Source organism: Anabrus simplex, chromosome 7, assembly GCF_040414725.1.
Source record: "Anabrus simplex isolate iqAnaSimp1 chromosome 7, ASM4041472v1, whole genome shotgun sequence".
Taxonomy (NCBI): domain Eukaryota; kingdom Metazoa; phylum Arthropoda; class Insecta; order Orthoptera; family Tettigoniidae; genus Anabrus; species Anabrus simplex.
Genome location: NC_090271.1, coordinates 138,572,536 through 138,593,583, shown reverse-complemented (window position 1 = coordinate 138,593,583; position 21,048 = coordinate 138,572,536). Strand labels below are relative to the sequence as shown.

The 21,048-nt window shown below is 39.2% G+C and overlaps 1 protein-coding gene across 1 annotated transcript in view; it reads right to left on the bottom strand.

Moving 5' to 3' along the window:
• LOC136876974 (reticulocalbin-2) overlaps nt 1-21,048 on the bottom strand; it is an 84,688-nt gene that overhangs the window by 1,953 nt on the left and 61,687 nt on the right. Inside the window, exon 5 of the mRNA XM_067150746.2 lies at nt 12,160-12,283. Coding sequence (XP_067006847.2) covers nt 12,160-12,283 — 124 coding nt within the window. The remainder of the gene's footprint in view (nt 1-12,159; nt 12,284-21,048) is intronic.

Sequence of the window (21,048 nt, the reverse complement as noted above, 5' to 3'; positions counted from 1 at the left end):
AGAGGCAAACATAGTTCCAGACGCTGTAGTGACTGTCTACATCATATTTATATAAACAATTAACAAATATTAACATCATTTATGATGGATTTGGTAAGCTGTGCCTCAGGTATCTTGTAGCCATATTTTACAAATGTTTTCTCCCTCCGAACAGCATTGCCACAATTTCACTGTAACACAAGTGGTGCAACAACTAACTGAATGGTTAGCATACCGGTTTTTGGGTCGCTTCCCGCATGGGCTGAGCACTTTAATTGCATATTGTTAATTCCTCTGATTCTGGAATCAGATATGTGTTTGCCTCAATACACGTCTCTTCATATATACACTACACACCACGAGAAAAACACAAACTAGTGAAAACATCCCCAGCCATAAAACTGGGCCGAATCAATATCAATTGTTGACCTCAATAAATTGGGATTAAGGCCAGAAAGAAGAAAAATTGGTGCCACAATTCTCAAATTAGATGATGTAAAAATTGATGCAAGTGCGATAACAGGTAAAGTACATGCCCTATATTTCCAAATGCATGTCCTAGATTTTCCGTGTTGTCTCCTGTTCACGAGAAAAATAGTTGCCATGACTTATGACTCGCCTACGTACACACACTCTCTCTCTCAGTAACACCAGTACAGTAATTATTCTGAGCTGAATATGCTAATTACTTCCAGCTATTCAAAGTACAACAGCCATAGAACTTCCAGTGAGGAGAGAATGACTTATTGTACCTGGCAAGGGCATGTACCAAGGATTAAAGGATCCATGAGAAAGTATATTCCATTGCCTATGGGGGAAGTTCATGGGGTTTTGAAGCATGAAATCTCTAATCCCAAAGTATTTAATTACTACGATGTGGGACATGAAAACATAAAGTCAGAATATTAATATTTAAATTAAAATGAAAATACTGGATATTATTACATGATATTAACTTCATTCAGTATTGACAGTCTCGATTGTATAATATAAATGTCTAATGAATCCTCCTATTCAATACATTATAATATACTTTATCTATAAAAATGTTGTTTTTACATTACCATAAATGTTTCGACCCATATTTCGAGTCATCTTCAGTGGATTTAAAATCTTAAAATACGTAAATTACAATCCAGTAATTTTATGAATGAACTTTATTGAACATTAGTACAATGGGTCTCATTTGAATCCTAATTATCTACAAGTAAAACATAGTTTGAATACTGCTTGAGATATAATCTCTTGTCTTGAAATTTTTAAATCTTGCTGTGTAGTTAAAATCTCTAAATCTTCAATCCTAAGTTGAACTAATTTCTTAAAACTATGTCGTAGTCACCTATATAGTGACATTAGGAGGTAAGTGGCATGTTACAATCTGTCATATGCATAATGTTAATCGAGTACTGTCAATAGAACGTCCATGTAATCTGCAAATGGATGGCAAAGCTATGTAAATATACCGTATAATCTCAAATACCACCCGCCACTGAATAAGACCCGCACTCTTATTTCGAAATTACAACATTTAAAAAAAAAGTGAAGTCAAAATTATTTACAATCTTTACTAACACACATCAAATGATTAGAAAATACAAATAAAAGTAAACAAACATTTCCAGAACGATATCCAATGAGTTAATTCATCAACATGATCACCATCATCATCGGTACCAAATTCGGAACTTTCATAACCATCACCTTCCCACAAAATGTCATCATCGCATAGCATCCATAGCATTAGAAATGCTACATTTCCTGAAGCTCTTCCGTATGAGGTCTCCAGGGATACGATTCCATTCCGTCAAAATCCACGAACACAGCAGCTGAACTTCCGGGCGCTGAATGCGACCAGTTGGCGTCAGTGTGTGATTATCAGCCGCCATCCATTCTGTATAGAGCTGTTTCAAGGCTGCTTTAAATGGACGGTTCACGCAGACATCCAGCGGCTGTAGCATAGACGTCATCTCGCCCGGAATGACTGCTAGGTCGGTTTTCCCATCCTTGATATGCTTCTTTACAGTATCTGTTGTGTGGCCGCGGTAACTGTCGAGTACAAGCAAGCTCCTTTGTCCCAATAATGCACCAGGGTGACGTAGCCAGACACTTTACCCAGTCTTCCACAAGTGACCTGTCCATCCAGCCGGAGTTCTGAGATCTGACGATAACACCAGCGAAGTAGATTTTTAGGAAGAGTCTTTCGCTTGAGAACAATGTATGGCGGCAATTTGGTTCCGTCAGTGAGAATACACAACATTAACGTACACCATTGTTTTTCATTATCACCTGTTCTAATTGTAACACTTTTCGCACCCTTAACATTCACAGTCCTGTCCACTGGCATTTCAAAGTAGACTGGCGTCTGATTTGCATTGCCAATTTGGGAAAGCAAATATCCATTTTCCTTCTGCAACCGAATTATGTGACGCTGAAACGACAATAACTTCTCATCGTAGGCACCAGGAAGACGCTATAAAACTGAGGTACGCCTTCGTACGCTCAACTCATTTCCTTTATAAAAATTACAAACCCATCCTCTGCTTGCCTTAAACGCTTCCGCTGAAAGTTCCTTTGCGATCTGTAATGCTTTTAGCTGACACATTTCGGTTGACACACCATACCCCAATTCCCGCCTTTCTGTTACATATTTATAATTTTCTTTTCAATTTCTGGAAACTGTACACTCAGTCAACGAAAAGTTCTATAATCACCACTACATGTTAACAGCACATTTTTCTTCTTTCTCCAATTCCGAATACACGACTCGTCAATATCGTATTTCCTACCGGCGGGATTTCCAATAATTTTGGCTTCCCGAACTACTTTCAGTTTCTCACTCGCAGTAAAAGATTGCAAACGCTTTGTGGAATTCATGCTGATACTCCGAGAACGTGCGTGAGACGCCAAGCGCAGAAGTAGCGTATATTGAGAGCGGAGAGAGCATTGTTGCCAAGCTGCGCTGACGGTGATGCCTGATTTACGCGCATTCGGAAAGATATATTTCCCAAAATTTTAAATAAGACCCGCACCCAAATTTGGAAGTGATATTTTCGAAAGAAAAAAAAACAATTCGGGTGGTACTCGAGATTATACGGTATATTAGTAAAGGAGTCTGAATTGTGTGTGACTGAACTGAAATATCAAACTCGCATGTCCCACTTATCCATCTAGAATCTGTTTGTTACAGAGTTTTCCTGTCAGTGAACATGTTCTGATGGGTGAACTGTTCTTACCAGTGGCCATGTGGACTGATATTGAGGGGAGCAGTGGGGTTTGTTGGGAAAGTGGGTGATGAGTAGGGATGGGAAGGGATTCGTGTGCAGGAGGAGGTGCCAATCTCGTGTGCTGTGGGTGGAGTTTATTTTGGTATTGTTTACAATGGGGTAAAAATATCTAGTAGTATGTTTCACTTGTCATTAATTTCGTTTAAATTATAATATGGATCTTGAATTGAGATGTTAATGTAGATGTTCTCCAGAATATTCAGTAGTGGACACTTTTGTTCAAGCCGCATAATTGTTAGATCCTGTTCTATTGTGGTGTATTTGTGGTTCATATACTCATGATGTTCACTCATAGCCGAGAATCGGTTGTGTTTGTTAGTGTTATAGTGCTCTGTATATTTTGTAATAAAGCTTCTACCCATTTTCCTATATACATAGGCGGAAGTGCACATTTCTGGATTGTAGGTTATGTATTTTTAGATTTAAATCCACTGAAGATGACTCAAAATAAGGGTCAAAACATGTACGGTAATATCATAACAGCAGAAGTTCCACTCGCCATTTGGCTAGCACCTGGCAGGTTCTTAAAATGGGAATTACCTTCAAGAAGGGAGAATGAATATGCCCATAACTCATAAATTTTTCGATCAGATCCTTATGGACCAATCTCAATCTGATCTAAAAGTACTGTCTACCTGACTACTGCCATTTTGTCACTGATGTCATATAAGGACCTAGGCATCCCCTTCCAGGGACATTCAAATAAACTATCTTGTGCAGGACAGATGTGTGAAGGTCTCATGGAACACTTTCCTTTGTGTGAATATTTAATGCAGATATTCTGAGGGGAAAACATTATTAAGAGTGATCTAGGATCAGTATAAATTACCATTTAAAGAAACCGTGTGCATGGACAAACTATCTGATCAATTTTATGCACGAATACAGAATATCATCATCATTACTCGAAACAAAAGGAGTGATCTGAATTAGAACTGAGATCATTGCAGTGCGAATGTATGCTTGTAATTAAAAGAATTAGATATGAGTGATTAATTAAAATTCCTAAATTCCAATATCTGATCCCGGGACATTTAAATCAGAGACACTGTGTCATAAAGTGAGCGTTAAAAGGAGACTTTCGGATTGAACATAATCATGGGTGTTTTGTGCTGCAGCATTAAGACTGGAGACAAGTGCTGCAGGATTATGGATCCACATCCGAGAAGCAGGTGCCAGGATCTGGTCATCACGGGAGTCTACCAGGAGAGGATGTCGAACTAGAAACCTCAAAATCGAACTCCCAACATGAACGGCCATTTATGAGGATAAAGGACAAAGGCTGAGTATGAGTATATTTTATTAGCATGGCACGTGGTGTGACAGATTTTCCTTTTAAAATTCATTAATATGTAAATTATAAATGCTAGGTTTCAGAGCAAATGTGCCTATGGCACAAGTGTAGTTTTAGCACCAAGTCCGAGTGATTTAAATTGATATAGATGTTGATTCCCATAGTGAATCTGAAATATTTGTCCCGAATGAGTAAATTTATAATACCATTTATAAATGGTCCGTTATTGGACATTAAAAATTTTCCAGCTAACTCATTCCTGGTTGCCAGCGTTTCGCCCTCGTGTGCCAGGCTGGGCTCATCAGTTGGTACCTAGCACACCTACCAAGACGCTGGCTAGTGCATACCATGGAGACTACTGCGTAGGCTAATTGTAGCCACCAGCAGTGCCAATGCACTATGAGAGACTTCGTCTCATTATCAAAAATTGATGCCTGCTTGGCCATCAGATGATACAGATGTTGATTCCCATTTTTAAAAGACGACCATATATTGTTTTGTGTGCTACCTATTTGTTTTCATCTTGTAGAGAATCAGCTGTAGAGAAAGAATTAGGTTGGCCTTGATCTTGGCCTTTTATATCCTAGCCTTTCTGGCTGACGTAAGCCTTGGCTGTCTCGCGAGACTTCTGGAAAGTATATGTCACAGCCAGGTAGTGGGGGCTTGCCCGTGCTGTTATGTAATGGGGTTGTGGCCCGTGTCTTTATGTTGTGGTCTGTATGTCTTAAACTATGAATGATAGGCATCCAAGAATTACTGATTTTGTATCCTTCTTCTAAATTTATGTTGTTCGGATGTTTCTTGATTTCGATAGCCTCACGGATTTTCCTTTCCAGATTCCAAGGGATAGCTGCTAGGATCTTGGTCTTGTCAAAGATCAAGGTCACTCTAGTAGTGTAATTTCTGCCTGGGAGACTGATTACCTCGGATCGAGTAGGGGTATTTCAGTCGCCTTGACAAAGAATACTGCAATGTATTCGAAACGTCGGCAAACTGTACGTGATATGCGTACAAGTACAACATGGTTCAACCCGGAAATTACATGCAATGAGCATGAATTAAAGTCTGGAAAATGGAAAGAGAAAAGGTTGTACTCGGTACCTTGAAAATAGTGTTAAAAAATGAGAGTCTAAGACCGCTTACCTCTTATGTTGGAAGAGCTAGGACTGGTCTCCTTAGCCGTTCGAGGGGGTCTGGTAAACGTCTGCCTGATGCTACGTGTGTTGTTATCGGTGTGTTTGCTTGGGTGGAGAGCAAGTCGGGAGGGGAGGGGTAGGTGCAACAATGAGAGCGCTAGAAGTTGGCGGTGGAGACTTCCATTCTTCCAGACTTCAATTCATGCTCATTGCGTCTTATTTCTCCATCTATGAACTTAAACTCCCACTAAAAATGATGACACCTGTCTTCGGCTTTAACCATTATTTTAGAGGAACTAGATATTGGCCTATACCTATAAGCAGCTTCAGGCGTGATCAATCCTGTCTGAAGTGTTACTACTCCAAGTCAACTACAATATGTGATTTCTCGTACCCGACTCAGGTGTCTAAGCAAGAATGAGTTTTAATTAGTTAACCATTCTTATCACCTTTATTCCATTGAACATAAAAAAATAATCATTTTTATGTATGAACATTCTTATTGATTGACTAATAGCAATGATATCATATATGATTTTAATTACTTCACTACCAGCTCTAGGTTGTACTTTATGTTTTTAACCTCTGTCAACACGATTGTGTGTTTTTTTCTCTTAGCCATGTCGAATATTGTTATATGTTTTCAAACTAGTTTTAAGCCTATTTGATTTTCTATAATGTAAATGTTGATTCTTAGGGTACCATATATTTTAAGGACACTGGGTTCGGGGCCCTGACCTAACTTTAGGCTAAGATTTATTTCGGCTGATGATGCTTACGACAGTTAAGCGAAACATGTCCCAACTTACAACACCAGTTGTAATGTTTATATCCTAAATATAAGGAAAGATAAGTATTGGAAAGGTGGTATAAATTATTATTCTTGTTTTGATGTTTATAGCTATATAAGCCTGGTGAGAAGCAGGTCATTCATTCAGTTCCTTCTTGCTAGTCAGCCAAGCTACTGAGGCAAAAGCTCTACAAAGACCACTGTTCTCATAACATATGAGTAGTGCAAAATACAAAGTATGCAATCTGTAGTGTAACTTACGAACTTGAACTTTTCATGAACATGTGACACTCAAGGTGTGTGAATAATTTGCTAAGGCAAGACTTGTTAACTTGTATTATTTCACTGTCACAGAAAAATCAATCGCTACTGATCTCCATTTATTGTTTTTTAGTCTTTTCTTAAATAATTGCAAAGAATTTGGAAATTTATTGAACATATCCCTTGGTAAAATATTCCAATCCCTATCTCCTCTTCCTATAAACAAATATTTGACCCAATTTGTCCTCCTGAATTCCAACTTTATCTTCAAATCGTGATCTTTCCTTCTTTTAAAAACACCACTCAATCTTACTCATTTACTAATGTCATTCCATGCCATCTCTCCACTGACAGCTTGGAAAATACCACTTATAAAAAAGATGTTGATTCCCATAGGGAACTTGAAATATTTGTTCCAAATTAGTAAACTTAAAATTATAATAATCATAATTATAATAATTTATAATAATAATTATTATTACATACCACTTAGTCAAGAATCTCGTCTCCTTTCTTGCAAGTCTTCCCTCCCCTAATTTTGCGACATTTTTTTTAACGCTACTCTTTTAACGGAAATAAACCAGAAAAAATCAAGCTGCTTTTCTTTGGATTTTTTACAGTTCTTGACTGAAGCAATCCTGGGGAGGGTCCCATACACTGAAACTATACTCTAGTTGGGGTCTTACCAGAGACTTATATGCCCCCTCCTTTACATTCTTACTACAACCCCTAAATACTCTCATAACTATGTGCAGAGATCTGTACCCTTTATTTACAATCCCATTTATGTGACTACCCTGATGAAGATCTCTCCTTATATTAATACCTAGGTACTTACACTGATCACCATAAGGAACTTTCACCCCCATCAATGCAGTAATTAAAACTGAGATGACTTTTCCTATTAGTGAAACTCACAACCTAACTTTTAACCCCATTTATCATCATACCATTGCCTGCTGTCCATCTCACAACATTGTCAAAGTCTTTTTGCAGTTGTTCACAATCTTGTAACTTATTTATTATTCTATACAGTATAACATCATCCGTCTGACTCATTGGCTGAATGGTCAGTGTTGAGGCCGTCAGTTCAGAGGGTCCCGGGTTCGATTCCTGGCCGGGTCAGGGATTTTAATCGCCTTTGATTAATTCTTCTGGCCCGGGGAATGGGTGTTTATGTTTGTCCCAACACTTTCCTCTTCATACTCAAACAACATACTACACTACCAACCACCACAGAAATACACAATAGTGATTACATCCCTTCATATAAGGTTGGCGTCAGGAAAGGCATCCGACCGTGAAACAGGGCTGAATCCACATGTACAACACAATTCGCACCCACGACCCTGCAGGCGTGGGAAAAGCGGTAGAAAAAGAAGAAGACAGTATAACATCATCCGCAATAAGCCTCATCCCTGATTCCAGTTCTTTACTGATACTATCATGTATATACCAAATGATTTTCTTTGCACCTATGTTACGTGCTCCTGATCTCAACCTTTCTCTTACCTTGTGCATACTTCATCGCTCCGTTCCTGTAGACATTATACTGCTCTGCTTTCGTTCCATCTGCTTGCTAGTCTCCCTCACTACTGCTTGGGCTTTCGCCCCTCCTCGCGTCACATCGTGATGTCATCTGTCTCCAGTACTTTCTAGGCCTGCCTTCCCTGGCCTATATAACTCGCCGCTTCCCTTCGACCGGCGATCAGGTCTGCTTCGCATATTGTAATAAGCAGTGGGAGTTTGTGCCTTCCGCACGGCTGGTCCGTGTTGGTTTTAACCTACCTTCAATCTTCTTCTTCAGACCGGGTGAGCAGACTTATTCTTATTATGCTTTCATATTTGCCCTTTTCTTGCCTCGATAGGCTTTGCCACTGGTTTGGACTCTGAATTTTAGTCCCTTCAGGACTCAACAAAAATTATGGTGCACTAAATCTCGCTTCTGTGACCTATTATCGGAGTGTGAAGGAAAAGGAGTTGTGGATCGGCAACCTCATAAGTGACCTGGAACTTTTTTCGTGTGGTGTAGTGAACGTCATTTTCCATCATTTTGAACTGGGACTTTGCAGCCTGATCCCTACCTATTTTTCCATTCCCTTTCTTTCGCTTCCTTATTTTTCTTTTACTGGTGTTTTCCCTCGTCCTTTCCTCCCTCTTTTCTTTCTATGTTACTTTATGAAGATCTTAAAAGCTAATCAATGGTAAAATCGTGGTCTGCGAATCAGATAGTATACCTTCTCTTTACTTGTGAAACATTCTATCTTCTTTCCTATTTGAAGCAAAGTGTGTTTATTTGGGGGGGATAAGATATTGTTTTACTTGGTCTCTTCCTAGCTTAGGGAATGTTCCATTCTACTTGTGCCAAAAATTGATTACGCTTCCTCAAAACTTCTTCGTAGTTCGACTTTGAATGACTTCAATTCACGTAAAATTCTTCTGATCTAGTCATTTTGTACCTTAACAATGAAAATATTAATGATAACTTGTGTTTGATCGTCTGTTATTCCCATTTTTCTTGTACCTGTGTATACCAAAGATAATCTATTTTACTCACTCTTGTATGATACATGTTATCTCTTTTTTGATGCTACTATAATACAATCTGTTACTTGAAACCTGTTGTTTCGGGTGATATCATTCTTGTATCCCCTCCCATTTATTCTAAGTGTACCTACCACGGAATTCCTCTTTGGGAAAAGGCCCAAAATATAATTTCATACGTAGTTATCTCATACCTCACGCTTCCCTGCACTCTGCCTGGTCTGGTGTTCTATCACAGCACATTAGCGTATGGTTGAGGGAGTCATCCCCTCCCTCTTTTCTTAGGAATCATTACTATTATTATTACTCTGATTACCAAGCAAACGTAACACCTACTAATTTTGTTCTATGCAGCCCAACTAACCAGCGGTTTTATATATGTCAAGAAAATATCAGCTTTTCTGGTATGCACAGCAAAAATAAACAGATATCTTTGCATTTACCGCCTTACCATAATAGGAAGATGTTATGATGTAACATTATTAAACAATGGAAATCACAAGTGCTCTCTCTAAATTAAATTTCGGTTTTTGTAAATTTTACCTCATTGTACATGAAATATCCTCTTTTATGCATATTTTCGGTGAACAACAGTATATGTTGCCCTACAAAGGACCGATCTGACATCAGGGCCGGATAAATATGGGATTGGGAGTAGGGGGAACCAAACTACACGACAATCTTAGAAGTAAAGCTTCCACGGTGTATAGAGTTATTTAGTTCTTCTTCTGGGCTGAACCGTGTTGTTTTCTGTACATACCATACAGTTTACTGTCGTTTCAAATACATTGCAGTATTCTTTGTCATTGCGACTGAAAGTCTTCCAGGCAACAATCAAACTACGAGAGTAGTTACTGACCTAGGGCTTAAATATCCTTCTCTCCTGGCTAACATAAGCCCCCTAGCAGTCTTGTGAGAATTCAGTTACATTATATGTCACAGCCAGGTGGTGGGAATTGCCAGTGCCATTAAATAACTTGAGGACGAATCTTCCGGCGAGCGATTGCGATCTTAGTCATCTTATGACTTCTCACTTGGAACGTCATGGTGCCCAAGGTGATTGGTCATATGGTGGATGGCCATCATAGATGACCAAGAGAATTGGCCATGCGGTTAGGGTCGTGCAAATTTGAGCTTGCAATCGGGAGATAGCGGGTTCAAACCCCACTGTCGGCAGCCCTGAAGATGATTTTCCGTGGTTTCGCATTCTCACACAAGGCAAATGCTAGGGTTGTACCTTAATTAAGGCCACAGTCGCTTCCTTTCACTCCCAGCCCTTTCCTATCCCATCGTCACCATAAGACCTATCTGTGGTGGTGCAACGTAAAGCAAATTGGAAAAAAAAAATGTTAGCTACCCATCGAATTTCATTTCATCTGCCAAGTTGTTTCTAAAGGTACCTTAATCTATTGAATGGAAGTGAAACTCTGGTTATTTCCATAGGCTTGCTTATTTACACATGGTTCCAGTGAGAATCTTTCCACTAACGGGTTAGGTACCACTGGTGGACTGTACAGTACTAGCTGCCTGAGCACAAGGAGGGTCATGACTCAAAATATGTCCGAGACACCCACTCCTATTTCATAGCAATTGGCACACTTCCATGCTGCCATTGATATTCTTTGCAAAAATATATCAAACACATGTTTCCAACTTTATAACTGAATATAAAAATACTAAAACATCTGTTAGTAATCTCAGGGGCAGCAATTGTTCTTCTGAGCATCCAACTATTGCTTTAGCTAAGACCGCTTGGAGCACTAGTAGCAGCTGTTCTCATTTTAGCGCCGAGTGTTTGGTAATGGCGTTATACAGTATTTGGTATAACCTCATTTTCTATGACTGGAAGTTATCGTGAGTGAGATGCTGTCTTCAAGGATAGTACCTTTATCTTGAATCAATTTTATGCTTTTCTTATACTAACTATACCTTAACCTTTTATCTCATCTCTCATATTTCTTCAGCTACTGACTTCGTACTCAAGTGTTTAGGTTGAAGTTGTACTGAGATACCAGAAGATTAATGGAATAAAAAACAAACAAGAAATACAGGATAAAGAAGCCTCCCCTGAAGAGGAAGAGAGTAGCACGAAAATGGTTTGACAAAGATTTGGAGGGAAAGCGACCTAGGCGCAGACCAAGGACATGATGGATCTCTAGGGAAGAGGAGTGGAATTGTGTATAGTTGAAGAATAAGAAGAAGTGTACTTGCAGAGACATAAGTCGAGAGCGCTCTTGCACTGCACCCAGGAAACTGGAGATAGTTAGATGATGATGATGAAGAAGAGAGACCCAGATTACAATGGTTGATATGGGTTAAAGGGGAGCACTAATTAACAGAACCTAGACTAGAACATGGCGAAAGATGGAGGTTTAGTGGAAAAAACCATTTTCTCTGACTCAGTTGATCTAGAAAAGGGGGAATTACTATGATAATGTACATGTCTTTGCCTTGATGTATTCTGAATGGGCCGATGACCTAGATGCTAGGCCCCTTTAAACAATCATCATCATCATCATCATCATCATCATCACGTATTCTGAAAAATAACACTAAATACAAACAAATTATTTTTTAAGTATTCAAGATCTTAAGGCCTTTTCAATTGTGAAATACCAGCATTTTGCCTCAGTGTGGCAGTGGGCTTGTCAGTTGTACTGCTACACCTTTCCAAGATGCTGATGATTAGTGTGCTACTGAAACATCACTATAAACCTCCTTTGTTTCCTTCTAAGAAAATTTTTGATACAATAGCCAGAGAAGGCAATTATATGAATGGAGATACCTATCTCCCCAGGTGCACAGTCAATGCATTGTCCCTATCTCTACCAACTATTTTTGTTGAAGATATACCTCAATATAAAAACTTACTCATTGCTCGGAACGACCCATGATAGTATTTCAGGACCATTCAATTTTCCATCTCCATCTTTGTCATATTCATGATCAAATTTGTCCTTCTCAGCTACCAACCATTCTTTGTCTTGAAGCTTCCCTGTAATTTAAGAGTGTATCCAATTACTTTTTATATTTAAACACAGAGTACAACATTTTCACAATAATGATAACAATCTGTCGAATTCACTGCAAAGAAAACTTGGAAATGTTACAGCACACCATACAATAAAGCTAATTTGGTATGTTTAACTAAGATAATTAATACAGGATTTCATGAAAGGTAGTAAAATTTTGTATCCAAAATAATGGGTACGCTGTTAGACATAAGAAATGTAGCATACATGCAGGGTTTAGAATTATACTTAGTATAAAAATGTCCGTATATCTCGCTGGGTTATCTGCTATGGGATGGAGTAGACCCTACAGTCAGCAACTCAATGCCGAGTGTTGGGCGGTGGCATATAACCCAACTTTCTACAGGGGCTAATGGCTTTGAACAGAGGAATTCCTTTAAGTGGGTGCTGATCCCCACTCTGTGAGACAAACTTTGTTAAGGTGGAAGGTAGGACGCAATGAATGAAAATGTGGAGCAAGCCAAGGGAAAAGAACATCTGGGTCCCTTAAAGGAGAATACACTCCGTAATGTATTAGAAGTACAAATGATATTCCCTGGTTACAGGAACTGGCACGTTCTAAATGTTCAGTGGTTCAGTTCCCCCTAGAAAAAGATAACACTTAGTTAAACTGTTCATCAAAGGCCTATTCCTTTAATTAGCATTGTATATTTGCACACGTAGCGATAATTTTAACATCAATACTGGGTTGGTCTCCGGAACCAGCGAAGAGGTTCAATTTCAGGACTTGAGGGTGCTGGGTTGTGCAATCTAAGGAGGGTCTGCAAGGTATGGATCTATGAGAAGCAAGGAGAACACAGCACAGGTATCACTGACGAGTGAAACAGTGATAGATCGGACAGCCCCGAAATTAGCTGAAGCACTGTCTCAAAGCATGCGGTTAAAATTTGCCGTATGTGATAGGTTTTGAAAGGATTTTAATATCATAGTTCTTGAAAGTATCAACGTTCTTGAAAGTAACAAAAAATTCCAGAAGATTGGAGTAAAGGAGTCATCATCCTGCTGTTCAAAAAGGGCAACCGACAGAAATATGGAAATTACAGAGGCATCACACTGTTGTCACACTCACTGAAGCTGCTGGAAAAGATCATAGAAACAAGACTTAAGAAGACAGTGGAACCTTTGCTTGAGGAAGAACAACACGGGTTCAGGAAAGGTCGAAGTACTGTGGATCTTATCTTTGCAGTAAAGATGCTGACAGAAAAGTACTGGGAATATGGAAGAAATCTTGTGATTGCATTTGTGGACATTGAAAAAGCATATGATAGTGTTCCTCGAAACAAGATATGGGAATGTCTGGAAGACCTAAAGGTGCCAAAGTACTTAATTGACGAAGTCAAGATGCTATACCAGAAATGCTACAGCTGTGTCCAGATAAGCAACGGACAATCAGAATGGTTTGAAACAAAGAGAGGTGTCTAACAAGGAAGTGCTCTGTCACCACTCCTGTTCGTAATAGTAATGGACAAGGTCATCAAATCTATCAAGAAAATTGGCAGTGAACCAAACGCCCTGGTATTTGCTGATGATGTGCTTTTATGGGGAGAGACAGAAGCTGAAATTCAGAAGAAACTTAACGAATGGAACAACACATTCAAAAATTTTGGACTGAAGATGAGCAAAACAAAGACAATGGAAATGACCATCAACAGGGAAGGAACAAGCTCAAATATATTTCTGGAAGGAGCAAAAATCAAATCAGCTTCCCACTTCAAGTACCTCGGAAGCACAATATCGAAGGCCAGACAAGCGAAAACAATCGTGTACCACACTTACTTCGTACCAATCCTCACGTACGGTTTAGAGACATATACCCTACTAAACAAAGACTTCAGTGGAATCCAAGCAACTGAAATGAGATTCATCAGAACCATGAACCAAACAACCAGAAAGGACAAGATCAGAAATGAAGTGAATAGGAAAGTAGCTGGTATTGAGGTTCCTATTATCAGTGTCATAAAGAAATGCAGACTTCAGTGGTATGGGCACGTAATGAGAATAAACAGGGAAAGACCTGCCAGAAAATATTTCGACCTTAATCTCGTAGGAAGAAGACCACAGGGAAGACCAAGAAAATGTTGGATAGAGACTGTAAGATCAGATGTGCAGGAGAGAGGATACAAATGGGAGGATGTACTGGATCAGAAGATGTATGAAGACAGAAGGAGATGGTGAGTGCTTGTACACCACACCCGGGAAACTGGAGCTGGGAAATGATGTTGATGATGATGATGATGATGATTTTTGATGTAATTAACTGCAATGAACCAGAATGTTTTGGTAATTACGATTTGTACAGCTTCAATATGCATACGTAGCATAAGTTTATGTAATTAATGTACATTTTTTATTAGTACTACGGTTTTATGAAAAGTAAACAGCAAAATACTTCCAAGACATAAATAACACTAGTCTGCCTAACACGTTCTTGAAGCTGTTATTGGTATGCCAGCAACGTTCTCAACATCAGATAAAACTGGATTAGCTAAAGGTAATTGCACATCATTTTCTCTCTCTTTCATTTCTCATTGTTTTGGTAACTTCTTCGAGCTACAGTCGTGAGCCTTAAAAGGAAAACTGTGTTAGTAATTAAGCAACGTCACTATTTTACATCTATGCTAACATCAAGTAACAATCAATTTGAACATTTTACTATTTATTTGTTCAAAGCAATGAACCACGAAATGTTTTATCCATGCGCCGCCACTGTGTAGAGGTCAGAGAGAGAGAGAGAGAGAGAGAGATATGAAACATGACAGAGGGGTTGATAAGTGGTGTATCATTGTTGGACTGTTCACTATCATTAACAAGTGTTCAAAGCCAATTTCTAATTGTGACTTGAATACTGGTGGAGACGCAGGTGCTGTAAACAGTTATTATTAAAGCAAATTGTATCAATCAGGTTTTTGTTTGCATGTGGTAAAGCAGTGTTAGTCCTTTCTCCTTTCTTTTCACAGAACACGAAACTGGGAACACACTGATTAGAAATATCACATTTGGTCCTGAAATTTATTTATTTATTTATTTATTTATTTATTAAGTGTAAGGCTTTTCAAGTGCTGGGAGTGCCCAAAGACATGTTCGGCTTGCTGGGTGTGAGGTGATGATAATAAAGAGGTAGGGAGCCACGTCACTATTTTACATCTATTCTAACATCAAGTAACAATAAATTGACATTTTACTATGTCCAAGGACATGTTTGGCTTGTTGGGTTTGAGGTGATGATAATAAAGAGGTAGGGAGAGGGTAAAACCCCGTGTTGGTACATTGCCTACTACTACGAAATAGCAGCATGGAATCCGTCCAAGGCTTAATGACCCCATCTGCCATATGAATCACCATCATATTCACACAGATCGATATATTAAATGAACCCTCTGGTCTGTTTATGGAATACTTCCCACTCCAGGAACTCATCATGGACGCTTGCCGAGCAATTACACCTGGAATGCTTCAGCGTGCAAGACAGTCCATAATGTGCCATAATGTGCATAAACCAAAACGGTCATCATCACAGTGAGCATTTGCTGCGATAAAACATTGTCAGGGCAGTTGTGTTCCTATTATTTCCAGTCTGTATGTGTCCGGCCTGCTAACTGATCGGCCCTTCTTAGGACCACAAACACATTCATTCACACACAGTTTGCATGAAAGCGGGTATTGAACTTTCATTGCATGCAGTACGTATTGAACAAATATTTCCACCTGTCACGCAAGCCCACTCCACCACTCCTTTACCACTACACTATGGTTCCGTAAGGCACACTGGGTAGCTTATAGCCATTGTAGGAACACACTATATATACAAAGAAATACACGATAACTCTATTACAGTATTATGCTTGTTATTTAAGTAAACGCACTCATATTGCACTGAGGTTCTTACAGCTACGAAGCATGACTGGCGCCGACTGGTTGTGACAGGGGCAAGTTATTGCAAATCCATGGCCCAAGGGCCATTAACCCTGTCGCCGAGCATAGTATGCCAAACCATTAGGATAATCCAAACGGAATTTCCTTTAATCACTGAAGATCACATGTTTCCATTCTTCTGTCCAAGTCATAGGCTCTCTAGCTCAGTTAACGCTGTTCTCCTAATGCAATACTGCAATGCACGACTGCTTCTCTTTTTTCTTGTATTTCAATGTTGCTCTGACTGCCTTTTAGACGTGTGAGCATCATAGTACGATATGGTGAGAGTTGTCCCAACATTCACTATGACAACAAAAAACTTTCCTGAGCTTATCCCAGATATTTCTGGGGTCGCTGGAGCCTCGCAGGCTCATTTTGGTTTTGGCTGGGGGTTTAAGACCGGAAGCCCTTCCTGACGCCACGTGATTCTTGAGATGAAAATCTCAACCCAGGAACGACCGGGATTCGAACCTCAGCCTTCCAGGTGGGAAGCCAGCAGCTAAGCTACTGAGCTAATCACACCCCCATTCACTATGACAACAGTTTATGACAATAATTTATTTATTATCCCAGCATTGTTCCACCAGCACTGTTTCCTAATAACTAATCATTTCTAAGGCCTGGTTTCATCAAGAAGTTTAAATATACTCGAACCCTGCATATGTTAACTTCGGGTTAATATTTTAACTCGTTCTTGTGAATCACGTGTTTTGTATCAATGCTTTACTACACAGTATTCAGAACATGTCAATGCAAACAAATACAACATATTTTCTGTCATGGGCCAGCATATGGAGGAATTCAATCACAAGTTTACATCCATTGGGAAAAACACGATTCTTAAAGTGGCTGCTAAAGGCTTTATGCTTAACATAATGGAAAACTGCTTTATCCATTTAGAGCAATATTCTAATCCTAATGCCGGGCTGAGTGGCTCAGGCAGTTGAACGCTGGCCTTCTGAAACCAACTTGGCAGGTTTAATCCTGGCTCAGTTCGGTGGTATTTGAAGGTGCTCGAATACGTCAGCCTTATGTCGGTAGATTTACTGGCATGCAAAAGAACGCCTGCGAGACTAAATTCCAGCACCTCGGTATCTCAAAAAACCGTAAAAGTAGTTAGTGGGACGTAAAACCAATAACATTATTATTCTAATCCTAATTTCAATCTCATTGAGATATCTGAAAAACCAAGTATCTTATTGACATCACTATTCTGATCCATAATGAAAAAAGATCAGATAAAAACAGATTACCCCTCCAGGAACCTCCCACCATCCCGCACCCCTCAGCACCGCCATAGCGGTAACCACGCCTCACATCACCAACCCTCCCCTTTTTCCCTTCACCTACATCTATTCAACCTCATGTTATTGTGATTTCTGTTATGGAATCGACATTAAACATTGGACTCCACAATCAGGGAGTGAGTCACATTTTAACCATTACGTCATAAACTTCAATCTTTTTAATAACGCAGCTAATTTTCGTTCTCCGTTCGTCTCTTTCACACACTTTTCTTAACTTGATCTGCAATGAAAACAACTCCAGCACTTCTTATGTACTCCTATGAACTACTGTACTGTATATCAAGATGCCCCCAGTGGATATTTAATCATGTTGTTTCACTTTAATCAAATACAAAACAGTCAGATACCATTAAGTCGTGTTATGATGTAACTTTTCAATTGAATATTCTGTGTTAACTATTTTCAACCACAAGCCAAGATGTGAAAACTTTATTTCATGTTTCCAGAATGGAATTTTAATGTCATTTCTCAACTCAACAATGTGTAGTAATCACGATTTTAAATTTTAATCTTCAAGTTTTTACAACAGAACTCAGTTTTTAATACTCGTTTAATGTACATATTCATGTCAGTTTTATGGTTCTCATGGCTGAAGATGATCTCAATGGAGGTCGCAACTAGTACCATAATATTTTAAGCACTTACATTAATAAAAGTGTATTGAACAGGTGGAAACATTTCTTTTCTCTATTTGAATTGTATTTGAAATATTCAAGTGTTTTGGCACACCATATTAACGCTCGCCAGAAACAGTTATCATACCAATCAAAGAGGCTGTGACTGAAAATTAGAGGTTATGACCACACTTCTTGCATGGTTGTTTTGTTTCTTTTTTTGTGTGAAATTTTTTCTTCCACAGTTCCATGGTAGCCTGCATTATTCTTTTATAAGGCCTGATAGCAGTGATCAAAAAAGCAGAAGAGATTCAGAAGAGAAACAAAGGCACACAATTTTCCTATTTTAGAAAAAAACATTACTCACCACGTCAGTCTCTAAGTATCAAAGTGTGATAGAATGCAAGAAGACTGACGATGTGAGATTAAAAGAAAAAGAGGACACATGTGAAAAAATTACAGGGGAATTTAACAACACTGCCCATGCAACAGTGCAAACTAACCAGCGAGTTAAACAGTTCTACAATACTTTAGAGACCATTCTGCTGACCATAGCTTTTGATACCCCAATGATGTCTCTTGACCAATTTATGAAACGACCCTGCAGCATGAAATCTTAATGCAATCAATGTCTGTAGTACAGGAGAGATGACTTGTTTCATTCTGTTGTGTATTCCAACCACTTGTGAATTTCATCGATCTTACTGATGATTATTTTCAAACGTTGTTTGTCAGAATTTGAAAAATAATTTCTCCTAGTAAAATAAATTTGTGTCCTCATCCCCCTGAGCTTGTGCAGTTCTTTTCAAGCACAACCCCTGCATGTACCATTTTGACTACCTAACAGCCCTCCTGCCATTCTTAAATTTCTTGCAGTACCATGAATCGAACCTGGGTCTCCAAGGACGGGAGCTAATAGTGCTAATCGTTATGTTACAGAGGCGGAAAAAGTAAAGTTGTGTCCTCATTCCAAGGTGCTGCAGCTCTTTTCAGTCAAGTCCCCAAAATATGTGAACTGCATATACCATTTCAACACCATACCAGCCCTACCACCATTCTTAAATTTCTGGCGGTATTGGGAATCGAACCCGGGGCCCAGAGGACCGCAGCTAACAACCTTAACCATTACACTTCGGAGGCAGACATCCCACTTAATGGCCTATTTCTGTAAATTACTATCTAAATATAGTAACTATGTTTCTTACGCATGATTTAAAGAGGCCATTTTGCTTTCAGCCTCCAGCAGACAGTTTAACCCAGGCAAAGGGAGGTGTTAACTTAACCCCAACCTTAAAAACCTAGAATTAAAACTAACCCTCCTTGTTGAAACAGAATTAAAAGTCAAATTCAGAGATGAAATTGGGTCTAAGTGTTCTGTGAAGTCGCTATGAAATTGTTCCATCCAAAAATATCCCCGATAATGACGTACGAATTAGAATTGATACGGGAACATCTCAGTAAAAGAAATATTCGAGACATTGAAAGTGTAAAAGCAATCTACATGAAAAAGGTATTATGTTTGTCCAAATTCACTCCTTCAAGACTATGTAATGAGCTGACAAGAGAACTCTTCTATACAGAAGAACTACATCACAAACTAATATTGCCATCTACAGATGCATTCAACCAGTTACAAACAGAGCTGCAAACCAAGAAGGGAGATATATGGGAAACATTTTACACCACAGAGGCTATGACCAGTACGGATTGGATGAAGGCGAATTATGAACTCAGGCACAAAGTTACTAGATTAGCAACACAGTTTTCATCACTGCGTGTGTCCTAACAAAACTTTTCACACCCCGAGAAAGGAACGTATATGTGTACTGTGCGAGAAGACTTGCGACTTATATCATGTTGTGACATATACTAAAAGACAGACGGGACTAACCAAATTCTGTTTAATGTAATTAGTCATGTAAACATATTTTAATGGCCATTGGCTGCAGTAAAATCTTTAATATAATCTTTATTATAAGTGTTCTGTGGTCTTCCAGGCATCTCCGTTTGTTCATAATTTTATTTTAATTTCAGGAAATTGTTTTTTTTTTCAAGCTGCTTTGCATTGCACCGACACAGATGGCGATGATGGGATAGGAAAGGGCTAGGAGTGGGAAGAAATCATCCGTGGCCTTAATTAAGGTATAGCCCAAGCATTTGCTTGGTGTGAAAATGGGAAACCATGGAAAACCATCTTCAGGGCTGCCGACAGTGGGGTTTGAACCCACTATCTCCTGAATACTGGATACTGGCCACACTTAAGCGACTGCAGCTATCGAGCTCGGTAGGAAATTGTTTACCACAGTATATGATTGCCAATTCTCTGCGCTATTTCCAACAAAGACTGCCTCTTCTTTGTAGGTTGTAAAATGTCCCTGCCTGAAGCAGTACAGTTGTGCTTCTGGCCCATTTGACTTTGCCCTGCGACCTTCACACACATAAAATGCAGGAGGTACCTGTAGCTCATACTGCATATATAGCCTAACTAAAAAGGAAATAAAATTTTAAACAACATTCCTATTATCAGAAGGAAAGGGGGGTGATCTTATAATTTTGCAACAGTAGGTAGCACTGTGAGTGAGAATAATCTGTACGTCTTTCAAACGTTGTGTGTTCCTGTTCACAATGCATAAACCAGTTTCATGTTCAGACTGCTTATTATGCCAGTAAACCACAAAAACATCATAACGTCTTATCAATATGAAATACCGAGCGAGTTGGCCATGCAGTTAGGGGCATTTGGGAGATAGTGGGTTCGAACCCCACTGTCTGCAGTCCTGAAGATGGTTTTCTGCGGTTTCCCATTTCCACACCAGGCAAATGCTGGGAATGTACCTTAATTAAGGCCATGGCTGCTTCCTTCCCATTCCTAGCCCTTTCCTATCCTATCGTCGC